This window comes from Nilaparvata lugens, chromosome 6 (genome assembly GCF_014356525.2).
Source record: "Nilaparvata lugens isolate BPH chromosome 6, ASM1435652v1, whole genome shotgun sequence".
Classification (NCBI taxonomy): Eukaryota; Metazoa; Arthropoda; class Insecta; order Hemiptera; family Delphacidae; genus Nilaparvata; species Nilaparvata lugens.
Window position 1 is genome coordinate 35102384 of NC_052509.1, and position 19583 is coordinate 35121966.

The window sequence follows — 19583 nt, forward strand, 5'->3', positions numbered from 1 at the left end:
ATAACGACATTCATGAATGTGAAACCAGAAATAGGAATAATATCAGAGTTCAACAGCTCAGGATCACTACTTCGCAAAAAAATCTTGTGTATACATCTGTCAAACTTTACAATTCTTTACTAATAGGAATCAAATCATTACCTCTTGCATTCTTCAGAAGAAAATTGCAAACTACTGAAAGCCTAAATGTTATATAGCATACAAGAATTTTATCTGATTGTCTAGACCAAATATTTGCAGGCTAATACTATAATAATACTATTATGTATTATCTAGTAAATATATAATGTAAAGATCTAGTAAATATATAATGTAAAGATCAATATAGTACCTATTATTGACGTTTGTAAATGCATTGTTATGTCTTTAATAATGAAGATTCTTATTCGTATTCTCAACATGTTAGAACAACAAACTACGACAGCACAACGAAGTTTTTAGGTTATAAAAATGACGTCAAGTGAGTTCACTGCCTTCACGATACTCCAAAACGACGGTTTCGGAATCTTTGGTCAGTTTGTGCTGGTGAAATCCGTCAGCATTCAAAACTTCTGTTTAGCCAGGAAAACCACAGTTTCGAAACCGGCGGTTTAAGCAACTTTGGTGAAATTGGGCCAAGTAGACTAAACATCTTACGTCTCGCTCTTTCACAATCTCTATCAAACCACGCCTGCTGTTTATTTGTCTTGGAGTTATTATAATTATTGTGTGTAAGTTGTCTATTACTGGCCGATGAGTATATAAGATTTTTTAAACAGTTTGTTGCAATATCTGGGTCATTCGGTAGTTCAATATTTCTACATCTTTCTGAAAGATTACGAGAATAATGTCAACAACTCTCATACAACCTACCTTAAAGCAAATTGGAAAATAATCTGAGAAGTACAGAGAAATAATTTATAGACTTGATAATATGTACGGTAGCAGTACACAACAGTAATCTATCACGGACGCCCCTCTCTGATTAAAAAAAGTTGATTCCCCATTTTCATCCCCCTTAGCTCTACCATTCAATATTATATAATTATACACTTCCCAGAGAAATAAGACTCTTCAAATTCAAATTTATTTTGTCAAATTGAAAACAATACAATGACGACTATGAATCATAAAAATAAATAGACAAGCAAGAAATACATAATAAGATTCCAATAACATATAAACTATTAAATTGAAAATAACTTGTTTTCTCTCATTCTCCTCTTGTACTGACCATTGTATCTTTTGATTTTCTAGCATGAGCTACATTGTTATTATCAACAGTGACTTCAACTGGAATATTCTGTAATTCACCTACTCTACAATTATTCGAATCACCAACTAGAATTGTGTTCATGTTATTATCGGATGTTGACAGGTAATCCCAAATCATATCAAAATCTCTTTTCCATTCTTCTTCTGAACCCCCCCCCCACCACTTAGATAAATTGGCAAAATAAATATTTCCTCATTACTCAAATTAACTGAAATTTTCTGTTTATAATCATCATTTATGAAAGAAATACAACATGACCAAAACGACGTACTTCTTATTGCATACTCACAAGACAATATATATATATTCTGGTAAATAAAATCATATCCTTCATCTTTGCCCCTCCACTACATGTGTTTCTAACAAAATAAAACAATCAAGCCCTTTCACAAAACTAAAAAAAATCAAATAGTTCTTACCTTTTATTCCACAAACATTAAACACTAGAAAATCAGTTTGATATTTAATTTACACTATGCCTAGGCCTACTGACACGACTGACGGCTCCACCTCATTCATCATAAAGTCTCTGATGCTTGTTGTTTTTCTGCCCCTTCTTAAAAGATCTCAGAATTTCCTCGGACCCACTTCCTAAAAATTCCATGAATTTTTCTTCGCCATTTCTGTTGCCGAACTGCAGCCAACCTGAATCCCACGTGAAAGTCGCCTCTTCAATCATCAAGCGATTATGGACGACCCTAACAATACATTGAGGCTGGTTTATTGTCCATAGCAATGTTCCGCAAGGCCATTAGTTTTCCTCTACTTTTCCGGGTTTCGAACGAATAGTCTTTGTAAATGAAATACTTAGTTCCTTTCAGTTTTTTGTATTAGACAGAATAAAGTTCACATCATCATCACACGGAAAGTGAGCTATAATAGAACCACTGTTATTTTTTCGGATTTCCAAGTAGGGGAGCACGGTTGATGAATAAATTATCGTTACAACGTAAATAGTCCAAGTAAAAAACGTCTCACTACAAGCAAGCACGAAATTTGTTTCCTTAGTAGAATCAAATTGTAATCCCTTCAAAATAAGGTTATTTCTCCTACTTCTATCTTCAAAATTAATTAGTCTATTTGCTAAACCCTTATTAGAAGATTTGAGAGATTGTAATTCACTTTTTAGTCCGCTATTTTCTCTAGATAACTTTTTCAGTCTCAGTTAGAGCAGTTACATCGTTTTTCGTGTCTAAAGTAGATATTTTTTAATTCTAGTTTCTATACAGTCCAGTAATAACTTAACAATTTCTCGTCCATTTTGTTGATATGAATGTGTGAACGCTTTTTTCCAGGTCGGGAGCCAACTTCAGGAGAAATTGTGGATCGTTCATATTTTTTAGAACTAGATGGCCAGAAATACGAGTCTATTCCTTCTTGCATTTGATATAACTATACACAGAAGGGCACTACAAAACAACAACTTCTCGTTTAAATCACTAAATTCAACTTTCAAACACTTCTCACTAATATTATAGACAATAGTTATTAAGGTTAAAGGCATCAGCACGAAAACGATAGGCTATTCAAAGCGATAAGCCGACACGTCTGCTCTGTACAACGTGTAGAGCTCAACTCTAGTCGGATTATAATCTATGAGCATTGCAGCGATAGAAAACTGGAAGACTCAAAGCACTATTAAGTTACGATAGCTAGTCAATTGTATATTGGGTACTATGATCAATTTGAGGCCTTTCATGTAAGAATATTATAAATTTGGCTAGATTTTATAAAGATTACCACAGTAAATTGGGCTACGTATAACATAAACATCAAATACTGAAAATAGATTGGAATGAGCAGAATAAAGTTTCATGTGATGATTAAACCAGAAATATGAATATTTTATATAAAGGTTCAACTAATAGATACTTTAAATTAATACTTGGATATGTGTCATTTGAGGGAAATTCAAATTACGCCTGATGAATATGTTTTCTGTATTTTTAATCAGTTTTCTCGAAAACGTACAATCTCATGACAATAGTTCCAAATTTCTCTTAAACTTGGAAAAGTGGAATAGCAGCAATGTTAAAAATCTGCCAAAACTGGGCAAGTCAAAAACCTTGACCAACATGAAAAGTGATTGACCGGGTATTTCTAATTGTCCGATTCGTTTCAAATTTGGCATAAAGGATAATTTGCACGTACTTAACATACTGTTGAAATTTCATAAGAATATGTCGACTACTGGGGGTGGTAAGGGGTTGAAAACCCTATTGAATGGCATAAAAAGTGATTGACCGGGTATTTCTAATTGTCCGATTCGTTTCAAATTTGGCATACAGGATAATTTGCACATACTTAACATACTGTTGAAATTTCATAAGAATATGTCGACTACTGGGGGTGGTAAGGGGTTGAAAACCCTATTGACCAGCATAAAAAGTGATTGACCGGGTATTTCTAATTGTCCGATTCGTTTCAAATTTGGCATACAGGATGATTTAGACATATTTAACATACTGTTGAAATTTCATAAGAATATGTCGACTACTAGGGGTGGTAAGGGGTTGAAAACCCTATTGACCAGCATAAAAAGTGATTGACCGGGTATTTCTAATTTTCCGATTCGTTTCAAATTTGGCATACAGGATAATTTATTTACACATACTAAACATACTGTTGAAATTTCATAAGAATATGTTGACTACTAGGGGTGGTAAGGGGTTGAAAACCTATTGACCAGCATAAAAAGTGATTAACTGGGTATTTCTAATTGTCCGATTCGTTTCAGATTTGGCATACAGGATAACTTACACATACTAAACATAATGTTGAAATTTCATCAAAATATAATGATGTTAAGGGTGGTTAGGGGTGGTTAGGGGTTAGAAACCCTATTGACCAGCATAGAAAGTGATTGACCGAGTATTTCTAATTGTCTGATTCGTTTCAAACTTGGCATACAGCATAATTTACACAAACTAAACATAATGTTAGAATTTCATAAGAATACTACTAGGGGTTGTAAGGTGTGAAAACCCTATTGACCAGCATAAAAAGTGATTGACCGGGTATTTCTAATTTTCCGATTCGTTTCAAATTTGGCATACAGGATAATTTATTTACACATACTAAACATACTGTTGAAATTTCATCAAAATATAATGATGTTTAGGGGTTGTTAGGGGTTAAAAACCCTATTGACCAGCATAAAAAGTGATTAACTGGGTATTTCTAATTGTCCGATTCGTTTCAGATTTGGCATACAGGATAACTTACACATACTAAACATAATGTTGAAATTTCATCAAAATATAATGATGTTAAGGGTGGTTAGGGGTGGTTAGGGGTTAGAAACCCTATTGACCAGCATAGAAAGTGATTGACCGAGTATTTCTAATTGTCTGATTCGTTTCAAACTTGGCATACAGCATAATTTACACAAACTAAACATACTGTTGGAATTTCATAAGAATATGTCGACTACTAGGGGTGGTAAGGGGTTGAAAACCCTATTGACCAGCATAAAAAGTGATTGACCAGGTATTTCTAATTGTCCGATTTGTTTCAAATTTGGCATACAGAATAATTTGTACATACTGTTAAAATTTCATAAGAATATGTTGACTACTAGGGGTGGTAAGGGGTTGAAAACCCTATTGACCAGCATAAAAAGTGATTGACCGGGTATTTCTAATTGTCAGATTCGTTTAAAGTTTGGCATACAGGATAATTTGCACAAATTTAACATACTGTTAAAATTTCATAAGAATATGTCGATTACTACGAGGTGTTAAGGGGTTGAAGACCCTATAGACCAGCATAAAAAGTGATTGACCGGGTATTTCTAATTGTCCGATTCGTTTCAAATTTGGCATACAGGATAATTTGCACATATTTAACATACAATTAGAATTTCATAAGAATATGTCGATTACTAGGGTTGTTAAGGGGTTGGAAACCTTATTGACCAGCATAAAAAGGGTTTGACAGGGAATTTCTAATTGTCCGATTCGTTTCAAATTAGGCATACAGGGTAATTCTCACATACATAACATACTGTTCAAATTTCATAAGAATATGTTGACTACTAGGGGTGGTAGGGGGTTGAAAACCCTATTGACAAGCATAAAAAGTGATTGACCAGGTATTTCTAATTGTCGATTCGTTTCAAATTTGGCATACAGGTTGACTGAGTATTTCTAATTGTCCGATTCGTTTCAAAATTGGCATACAGGATAACTTACACATACTAAACATACTGTTGGAATTTCATCAAAATATAATGATTTTTAGTAGTGGTTAGGGGTTAAAAACCCTATTGACCAGAATTAAAAGTGATTGACTGGGTATTTCTGATTTTCCGATTCGTTTCAAATTTGGCATACAGGATGATTTAGACATATTTAACATACTGTTAGAATTTCAAAAGAATGTGTCAACTACTAGGAGTGGTAAGGTGTTGAAACCCCTATTGACCAGCATAAAAAGTGATTGACTGGGTATTTCTAATTGTCCGATTCGTTTCAGATTTGGCATACAGGATAACTTACATATAATGAACATACTGTTGGAATTTGATCAAAATACAATGATTTTTAGTAGTGGTAAGGGGTTGAAAACCCTATTGACCAGCATAAAAAGTGATTGACCGGGTATTTCTAATTGTACGATTCGTTTCAAATTTGGCATATAGGATGATTTACACATACTGTTAAAATTTCATAAGAATATGTCGACTACTAGGTGTAGTAAGGGGTTGAAAATCAAAATATTAAACCAAACTCTAAATACCAAACTATTCTCATGCAAATACAATATTAGTTACATTAACTAATAACTCCACTAATATTGATAATATAGTTTCGCCACTTTTACATAACGATATCTACAGATTGCTGAAATTCAATTTGTCGAAAAAGCTTAAATAGTATGTGAATATGTTGGATTCAGTGGCGTAACTAGTCAGACTGTGCCCCAATGCTAGTATTCCTGTGCGCCCCTATTCGTACACTCATTCACCCCCCCCCTCACTCAAAAAACCTCTCATACGAAACTAATGACATTTCTTTGCACTTCCACACTCATTTGATATTGTTTCGCTACACACGGCATTTAGTCCAGTCAATGAAGGGTTATAGAGGGAAGAAATTGAAAGATAATTTTTGACCCCGCACTCCTGTTTAGGGTATAAGGAGGTAAATATATCGAAAGTCCTCACCCTTACCCCTGTGCTAAGGGGATCAAGGTGATTCAATTGTACCATTTTTTGGTCTCTTGCATATATCTCGAAAACTATGCATCTTATGGACATGACTATTTCATACAAAATTGAAGCTTAAATAATTACCTACAATATCTATTGTAAAACTGTTTCTATATTTCTTTTACTTTTCGAGATATCCGCTCTCAAAGGTGTGACTTTTTTGAGAAAAAACACATTTTCCTTCAATTTTTTGCTATATCTTCGCTTATAACTTTTTGAATATCGATGGAAAAAACCATGCTGATCATGTGCTTACAGCTCATCAAATTCCTTTCAATTTAATGTAAATAACTTTACAAGTTTACGCATTTCCCCTCGACATTTAACAGCAGCTTTTAAGTGTTGAGTGTAAAATCTTCAGTTTTGTAACAATAGACCAATTGACAAAGGAATCTGGAGGGAATATTTTGAACATAATTTTGGACTTTGCAGCTTTGTTGGGACCAGTTAGGGGGTGAACATACCAAAAGTCCCCATCCCTACCTCTTGAGAAGGGATGAGAGTGTTGAAAAGTTGAATTTTTCAATGTTTTGCCTACACGTTTATATCTTGAGAGAATGCGGTCAACCGACATGACTAACTATTAAAAAAGAAGCTTATTAAATTTTGTTTAGTATGGAGTTCTGTGATTTTCTCAACAGTTTTCGAAATATACGCTCTTGAAAATGTGAAATCGTTAAAATAACTTTCAATCAAATTTTTTGCTCTTTCAGGGCGTATGACTCACCAACAATGCATCGTGAAAATGAATGCTTATCGTAGATTTATACAATATGTAGAACATTGATTTCTCTTCAATTTTTATGTATTATTCCACTATTGATCATTTGGCAATGAAATCTGAGGGGAATGTCTGGTATAAAATTTTTGACTTTGAAGGTCAATGAAGACTAGTTGGAAGGTAAACATAACAAAAATGCACATCTCTAGCCCGTCTGTTAAAGTTGTGGAACTGCTAAGTTGACACTTGTTGCAGAGTTGAAAATTTTACTCCCAAACATTGAATTTGAGTTGTTTTTTCTGGCTCTAAATTTTGTAAAATTACTCAGAAATTTTCCAATTAATGGTGATTTAAGTGTAATATTTTTGTTTTTTATTCCATTTTCAACCGTGAATATTTGAAAATTCTAGTTTTCGTTGTTTTTGAGTGAAAATGGACTAAATTTTAGTAAAATGAAATCATAACCCTATTTTGGACTTTTAAAATGTTATCTAAATTTGGGAGAGAAATAGTACAAGGAGTATCCTTAGTTTTTCTCTTCCAATCAGTGCTTCTTTGTGAAAAATATAAATAAAAGAAAATATAAAAGATAAATTTGCTATAACAATGAAAGGAAAACATGAAATAGTGAAATAATACATCAGATTGAAGAAAAATCAATGTTCTACAAATCTACGATAAGCATTTATTCTTACGGTGCATTGTTGAAGATTTATACGCCCTGAAAGTGTAATAAAATATCCTCGAGTTATTCTCTACATTTATGGAGTGTAGTATAACGAATTATGTGTTTCAAAGAAATAGTAATAGACAATTAACATATTGCTGCAGCAATGATTGTTTCACACACAAATTTGTCCTCCAGCAATGAATCTGTATCCATTTCCAACTGTTAACTTCACTTGATTTGCAGGCTGCTCCAATTACTGAACTCTACATATTTACTCCTTCCAAAATAAGTTCAAATACGGTTCAATTGTGACAAATCTAAGCGGTTTCATACAGTCCCGTTTCATTCTTTTATCATTTTTAAACTCACCAAAACCGCTTAGAGTTGCCACAATTAAACCGTATTTGGACTCATTTTGGAAGGAATAATATGTAAAGTTCAGTAATTGGAGTAGCGTACAAATCAAGTAAAGTTAACAGTTGGAAATGAATACAGATTCATTGCTGGAGGACAAATTTGTGTGTGAAACAATCGTTGCTGCAGCAATATGTTAATTGCAAGTACAAATTAAGTAAAGTTTACAGTTGGAGAAATAATGTATTTTTTTAGCACAAAGAAATTCATAAAAGATACATTAGCGGCAGGTAAGCCGATCCTCGATCTACTCACACACACAACGAGGATTGATTGATTGATTGAGTACTTTATTTATGTAGATTACAATATATACTGGCTTATACACTTATATACAATTGCTTACAATACACAAAATTATAGATGAATTTACATAATATAGACTAAGAAAATAATTATTGAACTGTATATGATATGAAAAAGCAATTTGTAATATAATAACTACAGATAATAATCATATTGTTATGCATCTACATAAATTGGCGGAGCTTTGGACATATCAATGTCCATTCTTCGGAAAGAATATTAAAAATATCCTCCCCACTAACTCTCTACCAAAAGGTAGAGGACTGCGCTTGTGTGTGTGAGTAGTGCGAGTGCCACGCCTGTTTGAAAAGACTATAATTCCTTAACTCTCACTCCGTATTTCTGAGAAATAATATTGATAGTACTTTTTTATGGAAAGTTCTTGTTATTAAGTATGAATAATATTGTTTTTTCTTACAGGCTGTAAATTATATCCATGAAATTCACTGAAAAAATCATGAGTAGACAGAAAGACGTAAATTTTATATAGATATTACTTTATCATTATAATATTAATATAGGCCTACATTTATACAGGTGTTTAATACGAATAATATTTTAGGAAACAAAAGTGTAGGCCTATATAACAATTAGGCAAAATAGCTATGAAGATATCACATTAATATTACTGTTATTAGTTATTTTGAAATGTTGAAATATAGCCTATGTTAAGATGGATCAACCATTTTCCTCTTGCAGTAATATATATGAGTGATTACAAGTAGGATATGAAATATAATACACATGACTTATATAGGACAATAATATGTAATATATTTATAGGATTGTATTCCCAATGTAGCTGAGAGAAACATAGCTCTATGTACGTAGTTGTACAGGTGTTCAATACGAATAATATTTTAGGGGCAAAAGTGTAAATAACAATTAAATAGCAATGAAGATTTCACATTAATATTATTATTATTAGTCATTTTGAAATGTTGATATATAGCCTATGTTAAGATGGATCAACCAATTTTCCTCTTGCAGTAATTCATGAGTAGGCTATAAAATATAATTTACATAAATTATATAGTATAATAATATGTAATATGCGAGGGCCGTTTTTTTCAACCTCCTATATAGGCTATAAATAGAAGACAAGTTCATATAAAACAATAATTTTATTACCAAAAGATTGGTAAACTTATGGTTACTTTTCGACATAATCACCGAAGAGATTGCGACATTTGTCATATCTGTGGACAAGCTTCTCAATACCCTCTTCAAAGAAAGTTGCCGCCAATGAATTTAAGTAGTCCTTGACGTTGGTTTGTAGGTCCTCATTGGTTTGAAAGCGCTTGCCACCAAGCCACGTCTTCAGTTCAGGAAAAAAATGAAAGTCACTGGGTGCTAAGTCAGGACTGTATGGTGGATGATCAAAAATGTCCTATCCAAATTGTTCGAGAAGCCGTTGAGTTACTCCAGCAGTGTGTGGACGGGCATTGTCATGAATCAGAACAACTCCAGAGGTCAGCTTTCCTCTTCTTTTGTTCTGAATGGCTCTACGCAAACGTCGTAAAGTTTCACAATAAACAGCTGCAGTGATCGTGGTTCCGGGCTCCATAAACTCCACAAGCAACACACCTTGTTGGTCCTAAAACACAGTAGCCATGGTCTTTCTGTTCTTGAAGGTTTGCTTGAATTTCTTTTGTTTGTTTGGTGAATTTGAATGCATCCATTGTTGCGATTGTCGTTTTGTTTCCGGTGTGTTGTATTGAATCCACGTTTCATCCCCAGTCACGATTGATGTCAAAAACTTATCCCCTTCATCATGATAACGCTCAAGGAACTCCAAAGATGACGCCATTCGTCGAGTTTTGTGGCCATGTCAACATTTTTTGGACCCAACGTGCACAAAGCTTTTTGTAGCCTAACCGCTCAGTAACAATAGAGTACAAAAGAGACCTTGAAACTTCTGTAAATTCCATAGACAAAGCAGTAATGGTGAATCTGCGGTTCTCTTTAATCATTCTGTCAACTCGTTGAATCAGGTCATCTGAAACGACAGATTTGCGTCCTTGGCCCCCTTCATCATGCACATCATTACGGCCATTTTTAAACTTTCGACACCATTGCCGCACAACACCATCACTCATGAAGTTTTCCCCATACACACGACTCATTTTCTCCGATGGATTTCTGCAGGACTATGGCCTTCAGCCTGTAGAAAACGAATCACACTTCGCAATTCACACTTGACGGGAGCATCGATAATGGTGGACATGTTTACGTGGCTATAGCACAATGCCGACTGACGCCTGAATGTCAACAATGGCGGAGTGTGTAGTGCGAGAGCTGCGCTGTCGCCTACAGCGCATGCCCGCTTTCTTCTACCCCCGTAGCGCCTGTACGGAGCGATCGGAGGTTGAAAAAAAACTGCCCTCGTATTTATAGGATTGTATTCCCAATGAAGCTGCAACATAGTTCCATGTACATAGCTGTACAGGTGTTCAATATTTTAGGAACAAAAGTGTAAATAACAATTAAATAGCCATGAAGATTTCACATTAATATTATTGTTATTAGTTATTTTGAAATGCATGAGTTATTACCCATGCATCAGAATTTTGAAATTACATTTTATTAGCAACTACAGGAATCATGAGTTCCCACCCACTAAAATGGTTTAATTTTGTATTTGAACACATATTTGAAGAAATGAGAATTCACATTATTCTCTCATGTCACTATTGAAAATCAATTAACCCTAGTTTTATAAAAATAAGTTGGGCTTGATGGATTTCATATCCTTCTCTGAATAAAAATTGCAGGGTTAGTATGTATGAAAGGGAACCAAGAAAATCTTGAACTTTTTTACACACTCGTTTTAAAGTTTAATAACTATCTTTATTTATTACTTACTTTAAATACTTTAAGTGTCAAGTCAAGTATTGGAAAACAAATATTATTAACTTATTCAAGTATCATCAAAGTTTGAAGAAAGGATAAGCCTAGTAAAGGGTAGTCAAGTATTAGAAAACAAAAATCAATTTGTAGTCAAGTAAATAAAGACAAAAAAGGGGGTTATCTTGCAAAAGGTCCGGTAAGGCTGAATTTTTCATAATATGTTGTCTAGGATGGTAAGTAGGTGTTAGAAATTAAAATTAACAATTCTACCCCCTCCGCGCCCGCCACCATCTTGGAAAATCTGGAAATTTTGGAACATCGTCCTTGTTTTCCAGGATTGTGACTTAACCAAGTGTCTGACAGAAAAGTTTTTAGGTACCTTTTTTCAAGAAAACAAAATTTCCAAGAGATGAAGAGCAACCGCAACTCTGTAGTGTTAATTTTTCTTGAGTTGAAATTTTTTGAATTTTAAGTAATTTTTAGGAAATATTAAAAAAATTGTAATTTATTTTTTTATTAATCTTGTAACTCACCATTGACAATACTTATATTCGTTCTCTTTTACATATTACAGCAGTTTATGGTCAGTTCAGCTGAAACGATCCAAGTAAAGTTGGTTCTCTTTTGCTGAATAAGTAAAGTAGTTTACCTATGTAGACAAATGGGACCAGCATTGGTTCCCTTCTACTTAATTAAAATCCCTCTTGGAGTTTTCAACAAATATTTAATAATTTTTTTACATTTTAATCTCGGTTAGTGAGGGTTAGATCCTTTCTACAGAAAACAGAATATTTCTTGCAGAATTCAGTGGTAGTCTTATCTAAATTTGTAAAAACGTGGATTGGTTCCTTTCTGCTTAATGCTGTCCGAATTATTCTCGTTATTTTATCTTCAAGTTAATACTATAAAATTACAATCATTATCAAGTACATTATAAAGATCACAAAATGTTAAGAAAGATGTATGAAATATCTATAGTAATTATTTAATTTTAAATTTATTTATTTATTCATATACAAATACAATTAAGGTATAAACAACAGACATTTGCCCAAAACTGTTCTTAATTTGGAATACACAGTCAGGTTATAATAGGAAAGTATTCCACTAAAGCTGCGTTCACACCGGAGTTAATAACACGAGTTAGAGAGCGCTGATGGGTTAACTTGACTGAATCGTCAAAAATTTATCTTGACAAATGTTAATAACTCATGTTTCTAACAGAAAATTCCTTGTTATTAACAAGATCTTGTTATCAAATAATCGACTTCCATATGATTTAATTTAACGAGAGTATTCATATGATATAACAGCCCGAATAAAAAGCAAAAAATTGTCTTCAAAATACTTTAAATTCAAACATGTGTGATCATTAACATAATGATCTTCATCTGATCTAATGTAAATTATAAAGCATTTACACCAGAGTTTAAAACATAAGTTTTCAACATAAGTTAATAACATTTTCTTTTGGCTGCTAGTTTTGTTATCAACAAAAGTTAATAACTTTGTCTCATGTTTCGTCTGCAGCTGTAGTTATTAGGGAACAGCTGTAGTTGAAGGGTAGGGAAGCTGGGTGAGGGGGTTGCGGGGAAGATAGTAACCTGTTGTTAACAAAAGTTAATGCGATAAAAGAGGATTTTGTTATTAACATAACACATTTCCTTTGATCTTTACTGACTCTCGATGGATAACATAAATCTTGTTAATAACAAGGAGTTTTCTGTTGAAAACACGAGTTATCAACTTTTTTCAAGAGATTTTTTTGTCGATTCAGTCAAGTTGAAACTTTTTATTAATAACTCATGTTATCAACTCCGGTGTAAACGCAACTCAACATGATGTTATTAACTTTTGTAATTAACATCAGTTGATAACAAAAATGTTAAAAACTTGTGTTATTAACTCTAGTAGTTATCAAATACATGCCAATTATAGGCCTACACTCAACATTTAATTGGATAAACAGTTATTAATAATCGTGTAATAAGATATCTAAAGGAGAATTTTGCAATATTAGAACTACTAGTTTTTGCTATACACTTTCATAGATTCAATATTATATAATTTTGTTTTGTAATAGTTAGAGACACTCATGTCTTCATAAATACACTCATTCTTCAAACATACCATGAATTTTGCAAATTAATTTCTGTTATACCTCAACAAAAACTAACAATTAGCTTTATCGTCATAGTCGATAGTTATAGTCAGTAAAGATGAAATGAGTTCTACACAAATACCTATGTGTAATTAAAATACAATCTGATGGAAACAAGTGTCTGATCAATTGGGAATCGTTGCTAGACAATAATATAATGACTAAAGCAGAATCTATTCATGATGCAACGCTCGATCAAATTTGATACAGAGCAGCTCTCTCAGTACACACTTTGACATGTATGAGCTTGACTGATCTCGGGATAAAGTCCTGTTACTTGCATAATAGCCTAAGAATGGATCATATCTTCAAATATAACATTCAATCCTTTGCCCAAAATCAATTTTATCAAATAAAACTCACAGATTATTTTTTTGTAAATAACATATTAGGGTTTTTTTGTAAAAAAACATAAGAGGTTTTTAACCCCTAACCACCCCTAAACATCATTAAATTTTGATGAAAATTCAACAGTATTCAAAGTATGTGTGAATAATCCTATATGACGAATTTGAAGCTAGTCACACAATTAGAAATACCTGGTCAATCACTTTTTATGCTGGTCAATAGGGTTTTCAACCCCTTACCACCTTTGATAGTCGACATATTCTTATGAAATTTCAACAGTATGTTGAGTATGTGTGAATCATCCTGTATGCCAAATTTGAAACGAATCGGACAATTAGAAATAGCCGGTCAATCACTTTTTATGCTGGTCAATAGGGTTTTCAACCCCTTACCACCTTTAATAGTCGACATATTCTTATGAAATTTCAATAGTATGTTGAGTATGTGTGAATCATCCTGTATGCCAAATTTGAAACGAATCGGACAATTAGAAATACCCGGTCAATCACTTTTATGCTGATCAATAGTGTTTTTAACCCCTAACCACCCCTAAACATCATTATATTATGATGAAACTTCAACAGTATGTTTAGTATGTGTAAATCATCCTGTATGCCAAATTTGAAACGAATCGGACAATTAGAAATACCCGAAAGTTTTTTAACCAGATCACTCCCGTGTTATCGGATGGGCACGTTTAGCTGTCGGTCCCGGCTGAAGTATGACAGCCGTAAGGCCCAAAGACGGCTTAAATTATATATTCAGGCGGTGGGACCTTCCCGCAAGGGACTCCCCATCAACAAAAGCCATACGAATTTACTTTTTACCTTAGAAATACCCGCTCAATCACTTTTTATGCTGGTCAATAGGGTTTTCAACCCCTAACCACCCCTGAACATCATTATATTTTGATGAAACTTCAACAGTATGTTTAGTATGTGTGAATTATCCTGTATGCCAAATTTGAAACGAATCTGACAATTAGAAATACCCGGTCAATCACTTTTTATGCTGGTCAATAGGGTTTTTAACCACTAACCACCCCCTAAACATCATTATATTATAATGAAATTTCAACAGTATGTTTAGTATGTGTTAATTATCATTTATGCCAAATTTGAAACGAATCGGACAATTAGAAATAGCCGGTCAATTACTTTTTATGCTGGTCAATAGGGTTTTCAACCCTTTACCACCCCTAGTAGTTGACATATTCTCATGAAATTTAAACAGTATGTTAAGTATGTGCAAATTATCCTGTATGCCAAATTTGAAACGAATCGGACCATTAGAAATACCCGGTCAATCACTTTTTATGTTGGTCGATAGGGTTCTTAATCCCTAACCACCCCTTAACATCATTATATTTTGATGAAATTTGAACAGTATGTTTAGTATGTGCAAGTTATCCTGTATGCCAAATTTGAAACGAATCTGACAATTAGAAATACCCGGTCAATCACTTTTTATGCTGGTCAATAGGGTTTTTAACCACTAACCACCCCCTAAACATCATTATATTATAATGAAATTTCAACAGTATGTTTAGTATGTGTTAATTATCATTTATGCCAAATTTGAAACGAATCGGACAATTAGAAATACCCGGTCAATAACTTTTATGCTGGTCAATAGGGTTTTTAGCCTCTAACCACCCCTAAACATCATTATATTTTGATGAATCTTCAAAAGTATGTTTAGTGTGTGTGAATTATCCTGAATGCCAAATTTGAAACGAATCGGACAATTAGAAATACCCGGTCAATCACTTTTTATGCTGATCAATAGGGTTTTCAACCCCTTACCACCCCTAGTATTCAACATATTCTTATGAAATTTTAACAGTATGTACAAATTATCCTGTATGACAAATTCGAAACAAATCGGACAATTGGAAATACCCGGTCAATCACTTTTTATGATGGTCAATAGGGTTTTCAACCCCTAACCACTACTAAACATCATTATATTTCGATGAAATTTCAAAAGTATGTTTAGTATGTGTGAATTATCCTGTATGCCAAATTTGAAACGAATCGGACAATAATTAGAAATAGCCGGTCAATTACTTTTTATGCTGGTCAATAGGGTTTTCAACCCTTTACCAACGCTAGTAGTTGACATAGTCTTATGAAATTTTATCAGTATGTTGAGTATGTGCAAATTATCCTGTATGCCAAATTTGAAACGAATCGGACCATTAGAAATACCCGGTCAATCACTTTTTATGTTGGTCGATAGGCATACCCGCCAAAACTATGCAGATGTAGACATCTTTAATGGTGTTCAGTGCTCTTAGAAAAGATTCAGCCTGTAAATATATGTGAAAAGGCCCAGCTATAAACTAAGGAGAGGTCTCTCCATTGATGAGAGCACCTGGACGCCCAGGACGGATCCTGTAGGTTGGATAATTTGGACTATCAAAGTAGCGAGCCTCCTGGCCATCGCCCACACAGCACACAAATTAGTGGACCCTGCTCCTCAAGTTCGTTGTGCCAATGTAGAGACGCTTTTTCTTCATTGTTTTCTAGAAACTTGTTCTTATACCTTTATGAGTCTGTATTATTAGGCTACTTATTAATCTGTAGCTAGGCCTATACTAAAAAATAACTTTCATCTTACCTTTCCTTTCTCCCATTGAGCGGAGACGTATGAAAAAGTTGTCTGGCCTGGCTTGAAATTCATTTCTGGCAAACACTTGCTTGATGAGCGATTCTGAGTTTACAACTACAAAAAGCTGACTGCCAAGTTTGAGTCCAATAATATTGCTGTTATATTTTTCTGCCAAATATGAAAGTGCATTGTGCTGCCCTCCCAATTTCCTACTAAGCTTCTTCAGCAATGGCGTATTACCGACAAATGGAAGCCACTTCGGACCTATTGAACAAATCAAAATTGATCTTAATATTAAAAAGCTGGCAAATGTTCTATGTTTTGCAAATAAATAAGACTAATAAGATGAGGTAGTGAATTACTATTATAATATATAGCATAGTCGAATCCTCCAGCAATTCAATTCAATCAATAGTTGACAGCCAAACACAAAGTTCATCGAGATAGCACTAGAAAAGGCAATAATCAAGACAAACTCAAAGAAATTGGCCATCTCACCCTCACCATTACCAATAACATTATGCTACACCCCATACAATGGCGAACCGTGTATTAACAATTTCTTGTAATTACTCAAATAGAGGTTTCGGACACTGTTGCATTATATATAGCTTGGGGTAATTTGAATAGTTTATAGCAAAGCAAAAAATATTATATGAACGTATAGACATTGAATGAATCAAACTCAACATATGTTAGTTGAGTGCCGCTGGTAGGCGGTTGCTGCATCCTCTTCCATTGATGAAAATTGAGTTGATATCTTCAATAATACCTGAGTCAAGTTATAGGCCTACATTGATTGGCAATCGCCTACCCACATGTTTCTAACAAGAAAATCGATAGTAAGTTTACATGGATTAAAGAGCAACGTCCAAAATTTAATACCTACTTAAAGTCGTTTGCCAGTTCAAGTTACGGTAGTGCACTTGTGCGACTAGAAGTCGTTGACGCTATTTATGTAAGTAGAGTTACTGTATGTTTTTGGAGTAGGTCTTAGAGAATGTTCTTGAATTTGCTATATTAAAGCAATTCTAAATAGATAAACTCTTCAAGAATAAAAAAATAAATAAAAAGTAGGCTTGACTATAATAAATGAAATCAATTCACCTGGTGGATAGTTTGTAGGACGCCGGCAAGAATTCAACAAAATACAACAGAATGAGGTTATAAAGCCGATAAGCAAATAAAACAGTTCAAGACACATTGGAAATGTAGTTATTAAAACTTAACAAGAAAGAATTAATTATTATAATTTCTGAATTACTTGTGAGTTACTATATGGGCAGTGAATACTAAAAAATGAAAAGAAAGTACTTGTAGAGGTCAGATTCATCAAGTCAATGGCTCTTCAAAAACTAATGCCGTGACCCCATGACATTTTCGAATGGTTATGTAGCTCACTAAAGTGATTGACAAATTAAAATAAGTCACATATTATATAAGAGTAGCCCTAACAAAAAAAGATTACAATATGAGTAGTATGCAGCCTACATGTTGCAATGTATTCAACGTTTCAGCCACTGATCGGTGAGTGAACGATGAGATCGGTGAGTGAACGAAGTAGGTACTGTTTTGTCGTTGAACGATGGATGCATAGACTCACATGCAGCGCTATAGTGAGGTCCACGATATAATGACAGTATTTGATCAACTTTTTTTTGCTATCCTTGTCTATCATTCGACAAAGCCAGTGGTACTATCCTTTTCTAGGTCCACAACGATGCCAATTATGTTTTCGACAGTGTAGAAATATAATTAATTGATGCAGAGAATCGTCATCGCTATTCTCCTATCTTTATCTACTGTCATTATAACGTGGACCTTACTATAGATTATTTGGAATTGAAATCGGCCATTAAGGGGACAGCCTGGAAGATTATTACATGCTAAAGATCTTGAAGATTTTTGTGATCTATAATATTACAAATATATATATATATATATAATATATATATATATATATTATATAATATCTCGCGCTAAAATACCTCAATGAAACCTTTAATTTCAAGTAAGAGCTAGCATTGGGAATAGGTATTAGGTATAGGTACAATAGGTATTGTGCGTTTATACCTCTTCAAGGTCTTTGGTCTAACTGATAAGAAAAAATATCTGGTGTGGCGCACTCACACAACTTTCCTAGCCGTTATGAAAATTCATCACTTGACGCTAGTGTTCACGCGCATAAAAGTCTACTATTCAAAGATCCAAGACAGCTGGTGACAAGACAATAACACTGGAGACACACGAAGTCTGCTATCACAGAATAGGTACAGAATGGAAACTTGTAAAAAAACGCCTATCTAACAAATGCTTTTTACATGACGCCAATACTAAACACGTCATGTGACCTTGGGAAGTTCCAATCCTGGTCTTCTGATTGGCTCGTGGCAGTGAACAAGATCAATTGATCTTGATCATTAAAGTGATCCGAACCTACCATCAATACTATTACAATGCGGCGCTTTCTAACAAGATGGCGGATATTGGCGTCAGGGTACTAGCCAAGTTTCCATACTGTATGTATACTGTACTGTTATCTCTTCACAGTGAATGATTCAATGGAATCAACAGTTTGCAATTGAAATAATAACATTTTCTCGAATTTCGAGCTTATTTTCAATTTTAAGTGAAAATGTTACTGAACATTAATTGTAAAGATTTTCATGCTTAATCTTTTCCACTTGGAATTTTTTGTTTAAATTGTATCTGAAGCCTGATACTTGAGAATCTAAAATCAAACTTTGCATAGATGGGGCGGAGCTCCTGGAATTTTTACAGATATGAGACAGTTGATAAAGCTTATCAATGACTATTATAAATGACTATATAAATTTGATCAAAATCGTTGGAGCTGTTTTTGAGAAAATCGCGAAAAACCCTGTTTTTGACTACATTTTCGCCATTTAAGCCGCCATCTTCAATTGAATTTGATCGAAATTGTTCGTGTCGGATCCTTATAGGGGAAGGACCTTAAGTTCCAAATTTCAAGTCATAGATGAGCTATCGTGTACACAGACACACATACACTCA

General features: G+C 33.8%; 1 protein-coding gene across 5 annotated transcripts in view; it reads right to left on the reverse strand.

The window, feature by feature from the left end:
- The window catches only part of LOC111053414 (probable cytochrome P450 305a1), a 61908-nt gene extending 43805 nt beyond the window's left edge, over positions 1–18103 (reverse strand). For 2 of the 5 annotated variants that reach the window (XR_005571621.1, XM_022340305.2), the window contains exons 1-2: positions 17658–18079; positions 16560–16814 (exon numbers count right to left, since the gene is read on the reverse strand). Coding sequence is in view for 4 of the 5 variants with exons in the window: in XM_022340305.2 (XP_022195997.2) it covers positions 16560–16814; positions 17658–17754 (352 nt within the window). In the remaining variant the exon portion in view is untranslated. Of the gene's footprint in view, positions 1–331; positions 427–16559; positions 16815–17657 lie in introns of those variants that run through there. The other 3 variants (XM_039430691.1, XM_039430690.1, XM_039430692.1) reach the window with 3 other exon arrangements.
- Between the last annotated feature and the right edge of the window lie 1480 nt (positions 18104–19583).